Below are 7,662 nucleotides of genomic sequence, written 5' to 3' on the forward strand. Positions count from 1 at the left end.
GGCGGCGGTGGCGGCCGCCGCCATTGTCGGCCGGCTCCCCCTCCCCTCGGCACTGGCCGGGCGCTGCCTCTCGCTGCCGGCCCGTCAGGCGGGCGGGCGGCGGGGCAGGGGCGCCGCGGTGCCGGCGGGGTGCATGGGGGTGGCGGGGGGTGCGCTCCGCCCGGCCGCGCCGCGCTGCCCCGGGCCCCCGCCGCCCGCCCGCTCCGTATTTATAGGTGCAGCAGCCGCACCGCCGAGCGCCCTGTGCAATAACACGGCAATCACGTGTGGGAAACGGGGCGCTGGAGGAAAACAAAAGCCCGGCCAGCAGCCCGGAGGAGGAGGAGGAGGAGGGAGAAGGGTGGGTCTCGGCGAGCTCCCTCCTTTCAACCTCTCTCTCTTTTTTTTTTTTTTTTTTAATTCCCTTTCACCCCCTTCCCTCCTCCTCCTCCTCCTCCTCCCCCTCTTTTTCCCTTCCTGGATGCGTGGGGGCGGGCGGGAGCCGAGGAAGGTGGAGTCTGTGCCCGTAGTACACGGCACATGGCTCTCGGAGCCCCGCACCGGCCGCACTGGACCCAGGGCTGCGGCTCAGCCCGGCCCACCCGCGGCACCGGGAGCGACACCGGGATGCAGCCGTGCCGTAACAAGCCGCCTGGGCGCTGCCTGCTGGTTTTCCCGGGTGGGGGCTGGTGCCCGGGGCAGGCGCTGGCGGTAGGTGCCCGGACGGCAGGGAGGAGAGGCGGGGACGGGGGATGCTCTTGGCTGCCGACGGCGCGTCCCACCGTGCAGCAAGCCTGGGCTGCCCCTGCTGCAGTCTGAGGCGTGCGAGTGCCTCTGCGTGTGCAAGTAACATCTCACGGGTTCCCTAAGCCAATAAAGCACCCCCTTCCCACCTTTCCCTCAGCCCCTTCCCCAACCCTTCCCTCTCCCCTACACCAGAGAAAGTGCAGGTATTTATTTTACCTTCTCCTATATAGCCCAAGCCCCACATTTTTGTCTTCCCTGACATCCCCTAAGTGATGGCTGATGTGCAGCTGACTGCAGGTCTGCACGATGTCTCCTTCTGCAGCTGTGGCTTTGGGAAGGTGAGTGGCCAGTCTCACCTCAGCAAAACGCTTCTTCATTTCTTCATTACTTTATTTTGATCAGCTCAACCGTGCTAGGAGTGTGCTTGTCCTGTGATGATAATTTCATCGACAGCTTATGTAAGGGTTGGATAACAGATACATACAAACAGCAGAACATATGGTTGTTGCAAGATAACAGCACATGCTTTCTTCATAAAGCATTACAGTAACTTTTATTACATTCCATTTACAGTGGGTAGATGATTTACAAGCCATCCCAAACTGTCACAAAATATGGCAATATCGCCTACAATTTTATCAAAACCTTGCTAGTTTGATGTTAAAAAAAAATTGATCAGAAAGGAGAAGCTAATCCTATTGTTGGAGGAAGCTATGGACCCAGATTTGTGTTCCTCTCAAAAGTGACCTTTTGAGCATTCAAAGACTTTAGAACTGAGCCCCATGACTTGGACTGATCTCTGAAACTTCGGTCTCTACTGACACTTAGTGCCACAACCCCCAAATTTAGAGGCCCAGTTCCTGGGATGTGCTACTTGCGTGGTAAGGACACTGGATGGGCAGCATCCTGAGCAGGAAGCAGTGAGGAAGGGAAGGGGAAATGATGGAGGAAAGAAATGTTTTCCAGATCACACCTTCTTAGAGAGGTAATTGCTATTTTGAGATGGACATTCTCACTAGTCAGATCTCTTGAGGTTTACACTGGTGCTGTCTTTCTTAACAGAAGGCACTGGTGTACCTGTCCCTGTGGCATTTCAAGGATGAATCATTTGGATGGGAAGTGGGAAGGTCAGAGTACTAAACTCTCCTTCCCAGAGAAAAGCCCAACTGACATTTCCCATCTGCTGGAAGGATGCTTTGTACTCCTGTGGTTGCAAAGTGGTTCCTTCAAACTTCTGTTTTGGAGAGGAAGGCTTAGGAATTTCAGGCCTGCCACCATCCTTTGATGGGGCAGGCAATGCCTGTTTCTGACCAGAAGCCTTCACCCTGCAGGGGCAACCAGTGAGATATCAGGGCAATGATGCACTTGGCGTCCCATGGATGAGTTCCATGCTCCTTTTAAGACAGTACCACTTTTAAAAGAATTCATGACTTTTTGGAGCAGAACTCCTGGGCCACTGAAAAAGGTCACAGCTCTGTAGCCTGATAATTGGTGCATTCACTGAATGCTGACCTCTGGTCCAAGGACTACTTCCAGAGGGTAAATAAATACGTCGTGAAACTCAGGCCTCCCTTGTTACAGTCACGTAAGGTATACACTGGGATATTTTTTCCTCTTGCATTTCTGAGGGGAAGCAGCAACAGTGTGTATTTTTCTCTGCAGCTCAAGAACTTTGTATGGCAACTGAGTGCTGGAGTGTGTTTTATAGATTTAACTTCTCACAAAATACAGGTCTGGGAAAGAGAACCACCACCAAAATGCCGTGTGGGGTTCCAGAGGTTGGTTTAACTTGGGACAATTTTTGTGAGTGCAGAAGTGTGCACTTCCTTCACAAAATTACTCTTGTGATGGGATAAATCACTCTCTGTTGGAAGCATTATTTTAAATGGAGCCACAACCTCTGTTCTAGACCTCCTCTAGAGCTATCCCAGAGGGAAATGTTGTCCCCTCCCTTGAACACATGTGCATCCAAATGCTTTTTGGCACCTGATTTTTTACAAAACTATTTTTTACAGTCTCTGAGATCAGGAACGCTTATGTGAACGGTTGAGCCTATCAACCTCGTCACATCAAAATTAGGGTGGTAGGAATAAATTGTAGGTCTTTCCTGGCCTGGCTTATTCAGGTGGGGTCACTTTGGCACTTTGCAAGGTGTTTGTCTGTGCTCACCAGCCTAAATACTTCCATGGGCCCAAACTGATGCCCGTGATCTAACTGCCTCTGGGGGTACTGTGCATGTGCACAAACTGTCTTTTCCAAAAATCACATTGAAGGTTAGCTAAAATATCCCTTCTACTGCACATGAGAATAAACCCATTTGAGAAAGCCACATACAAGAAGAAAAGCATGACTTTTTCAGTCTAAAATGAAGCTGTTTTTGATAATAAGTGGGGTACTACGGTACAAAGATAATTGGCATGTTAGAAATACTAGGTTCTGGAGACCTATTTATACATTTAGTAGCAAATTTAAATGAATGTGCACAACATAGGGTGAATTTTTTTTCCAGTTACTTATGTTGTCTTGATCTGTGCTTAGCAAAACTATAGGTGATTACAATGTGCTGTGGTAGTCCTATCTGCTGGAAGATATGTGGAAATGTTAAACAAATTGACTTTGCTGGTTGAAACTTTTTTGTTTGATGGGGAAGCAGTGGTTGACTAAAGGAAATAGCAAAGTTGAAAGGAAAACGAAAATGCCACATTCTGGAAGTTTGCTTCTGTGACTGTTTTTCCAATCATTTCTCTCCCCAAGTTCTCTTCCAACCAACCAGTTCTACTCAAGTGCAAGCAAATGTTTTTATTTATTATGTAAGCGGTTGGATGACAAGTGGTAATGGGAGTGAAAGAGCATGATGGCTTTTTCACCCAGTACACCAAGAGCTACAAGAGAGGCTCATCAGTTATGGGTATTCAGAGGCAGCATGGAATTTGGGGGGACCTGTTAACACAGGTGATGGAAAGGCTGTCTTTAAAGAGATTGAAGAGGGTGGAGGGAGTTTGGACAAAAATGAAAGCTCAGCAATTTAGCAGTCTCAGGAATGGGATTGGAGAAGTGATGCCTCTGCATACCTGCCTTCAGAGAGAGGAAAGTTAACCCAAGTGTGGAATTCTTGTGTTGTCTTGGGTTTACTTTAGCTAGTGTGAGGGCAGTCCTGCTGCAAGGCAGGCATGCAGCCAGCAAGACATGAAGAGCCAACCCCAAAGGCCACAGGCCTTGAGCTAAAGCTGGGCTCTTGAGTGGCTTGTCAAGTCAAGCTTAAAAATATCTTTTCCAGTGAATTGAAAACTGTTCAAAACTGTTAGAGGCGAGATTTGTGTTATACTGAGAGTTAACTCTGCGGGAATAACTGGTCCTGAGTCACCAGCGTGAGTCACCAGGCTAGTTCTTGAGTGGCCTCAGCACAGTGTATGCCTGCTTTGGTGACAAAAACAAGTTTCTTATTGTCACTGGTACTTGTTAGAGCTGCAGGACTGAGGCAGCTAGGGGAAAAAAAAGTAAATGCAATTGTTTCTTGTAATTTTGGCAAGCTTGTTTTCTGACTGTCGTGATCAGTCAGGTAACACTGTTATGCAAAGCTCAGCAAAGATGTAGTATGGAGATATGCTTCTGTACTCCTGTAGGTGAGAACAGAGATCAGTATTACTGGTGGTCTTGGATATCACTATCAAATCCCCACAGTCATGCAGAGTTGCCATAGCCTGTGAGCACTCTACTTTTGCTGTGCAAGACTTCAGAGAAGCAAGAAATGTGCAATCTGTATAAACACTTTTTTTCTTTCTGTTGCAGAAAAGAATTGCACTTCAAAAGAGGAAAGCAGATGTAAAATTGGAGAAAGATTTGGAATATGAATTTAAAAATCCTGCTTAGAAGGAGTGTCTGGCAGAAAAAAGTTGGGGGAGTTTGAACACATTTCACTGAAAGCCGTAGTTAAGAATGGAAATTGGATAAAGACAGTACAAATTCTTTACAAAAGACTAATACTGCATCTGGATAGCAAGACCTGTTTTGGTGCCAGGCCCAAACCTTCAGTCTGTTGTAAATTTAGACTCATTCTCAGAAATGCTAAGTACTTGTGCTTCCCATTGGTGATTTTTCGTGAGTCTTGAAATGTAAAAGTTTGACACTAAGAAGAGTGTCACCTTGTCGGAAAAGTAGCATTCCTTGGATAGGTGTAGATCCACACTTGCCTCTCTATGAAGAACCTAACTTTGCTCGTATCGTTTCAGAATGCCAGGTGTGAACATTGCCAAGTTAACATAAACCCAAGTTCCTATACAGCAGTGGGAAAGTGGGAGAGATCTGTGACCACCTAACATCGTGCTTGAAGTAGTGTGTGTGACTGCGGGGCAGGACATGCAGAAGCACGTGCCCCTCAGTAAAGATGAAACAGTGTCTCTGCAGATCAGCTGAGGTGTGGATGGTCAGGGCACCCAACCTGCCAATTATTTTGGATTGCCAGAGGTGCGGCATGTTTGGTGTTTGTGTTTGTGTTGAAGTGATCCTGAGATCATCAGTAAGCCAGTAGTGCACATATGGGTGGTAGAGCCAACTTAATAGTTGTTTGTCTCTTGAAGAATTTAGGGCGGTCTAGTTAAGTCAAAACTGGCCTCTGTATCATTACTCCAACGTATTGTATCTTTATTAAGAATACTTAACATTTTCCATTGCTAGATCCATGCAAGATCTGATTCAGGCCAAGCATTTCTTGGAAAACTTTGGTCAAAATGGATATGCGAGCTCCAAGGGCAAGACCAAGAAAAACACATCACTTCGCCCACATTAGAAATTCTTGTCGCCTCTCCTTTGAAATACCTGACCACCCCTGTGCTGAGATAAGAATTCAGGAGATGGGCTTCTGTCTCTGAAGTGGGGCTGGGGAAGGAGGAGGGGGTGCCCTTCCTGTCAAAATCACCCATCTTTGTCCAGTTTTAAGCCTTTTGAATCATAGCTTGCATATGCTAGTTAGGGACTTATTTCTGCCTAGCAGCTCAAACTGACAGTGAGGATATACCTTCATGGAGCAAACTTCAGGCTTCCACCTTTATTGAATGGGCTGAGCACATACAGTCCCCAGACCTACAGGATCACTGAGAGGGATGTTCCCAGCTGCTCTGTGGCATGTTGGAGGCAGCTCCTGGACCGTGGGTGCAGAGCAGACAAGCAGAGTGGAGGAGGGAGGAACTGCAGGAGGAAAAAATACCATTCTCAGGTCAAATGCATACACACGGTGTGGGGGCTGAGGGCTTGCACATCCAGCGTAAGTTCCTCCTCACTTTTTTTGCATGCTTGAATTTTTAAAGTTCCTTGTTCAACTTCAGCTGACTTTTTTCACTCTGTATACTATTGGATCCCTTAAAGACCCCCACTAAACCAGGAGCTACATTTTACTGGGTGCTGCTAAAATGGTCTTCCATGCCTCAGTGAGCTTGCAGGATAAGTAGACAAAACAAGGAAGGTGGCCATGTCAGAACTGCAACTGGAATGTGGCTGTTGCTGGCTCCTGCTGGAGTGATTAAATGGGAACAGGGCCACATAGCTCCTCCCTCCCTTAAAAAACAAAAACTGTGGGCACTTGTACAGAAAACAACCCCTGCCTCTGTTTGTCCTTGTCTTGCTGTAGTTTTCTTCTTTGAAATCAGAGTTTGTTTTTTGGAGGTTTTTTCAGTTTCATAATAAATTAATATAGGGGTGAGGTTCAAAATGGAGTCATCATGATTGAAACGAGGAATGGGCAAATGTCCTGTCTACCTGGAAATCTCTTTAGGCAGTGGTGTAACTGCAATAGAACAGAATGACTGGTTGCTAAAAAGAGCTGGTTTAAGGTTTTCATTAAGTGACAGCTATGATTTATCCTATTCTTTACCATTTTGAGGCAGTTTGTAAGCAAGTACAGAACCACTGGACATTAAGATTTCAGAGGGAAGCCTGGAAGAACATCTGTCTTTGTCACAACGTCTGTTAATTTTTAATCGCCTCGGGATAATTTTAAAACAGGCTGCAGGTTTCTGGAACATTCATGTAGGCAAGTCCTTCAGTTTGCTGGCTGTTGAGGGTTAGAAAACCCTGCAGTTCGCTGGACAGTGAGAAAAACGAGCTGGATGAGAAAGTAAATGCTGTTGACACCTACTCAGACACAGTCTTCAATGAGTAAAAACATTAAATAAATAGAATCTGAAGTTCCCAGAGGGACGTGCTGGTGGAGTGTTTCAGAGACTCTCCTACAAGTTCAGCTTGACTGGAAATGTTTAATATCCAAGAAAAAAAATTTTTCAAAGGTTTTTTTTTCCTCTTGAAAATATTAAATTCAGGGAGTTTGACTCCAAGGGGGACAAAGGAAGCAAATGGAAAACTGGTGGCAGGAGCTGGGTATTTGCATTCAGCAAAATGGCATTTTCTGATCTGTGTGCAACATGATATCCTGTAAGCACTACACTTGGTTCGCTCCAAAATTTCAGGGAAGATTTCAGAACCATTTTAACTAGGGAGATCCTCAGTGGGTAGTGCTTGTTGCAGGCTGGTGTGGAAAGTTGGCAACCCTAAGGGGGAAAAAAACCTGTGCCTGCATCCTTGTGTCCTGTCACCTTGGGCCACCTGCACAGGAGTTTAAGGGAGCTTCAGCCACTTTACTTTGCCCCCAGGATGGGGCACAGGTCCTGCCTGGGTCCCCTGAGCAATACTCCCAGATAAATATTTGTCACTGGCAAATTTCCAACATGATAAAACTCAGTCAGGTCAGCTCTGCCTCTGTCCCAGGGTGACCAGAAAAGCTGGCACAAGTGACTGGGCTCCTGAGAAGGAAAGTGAATTGGCAGTGACCTTGGTGATGGGGTGATATGAGGTCAGCCTCAGCTGCGGGCTGGGTGGGAGGAGAATGACAGGCAGCTTCTCTCCTCCAAAACCTCTGAGATACCAAAAGCTATGCACCTCCGATGC

At 46.8% G+C, this 7,662-nt stretch overlaps 1 protein-coding gene across 1 annotated transcript in view; it reads right to left on the reverse strand.

Annotated features, from left to right (window-relative positions):
• The window catches only part of CABLES1 (Cdk5 and Abl enzyme substrate 1), a 75,138-nt gene extending 74,306 nt beyond the window's left edge, over positions 1-832 (reverse strand). The window contains exon 1 of the mRNA XM_027675913.1: positions 513-832. Within this exon, the coding sequence (XP_027531714.1) occupies positions 513-832 (320 nt within the window). The remainder of the gene's footprint in view (positions 1-512) is intronic.
• Between the last annotated feature and the right edge of the window lie 6,830 nt (positions 833-7,662).

The sequence above is a fragment of the Neopelma chrysocephalum genome, unplaced genomic scaffold, assembly GCF_003984885.1.
Source record: "Neopelma chrysocephalum unplaced genomic scaffold, ASM398488v2 Primary Assembly neopelma1_22, whole genome shotgun sequence".
Taxonomy (NCBI): Eukaryota; Metazoa; Chordata; class Aves; order Passeriformes; family Pipridae; genus Neopelma; species Neopelma chrysocephalum.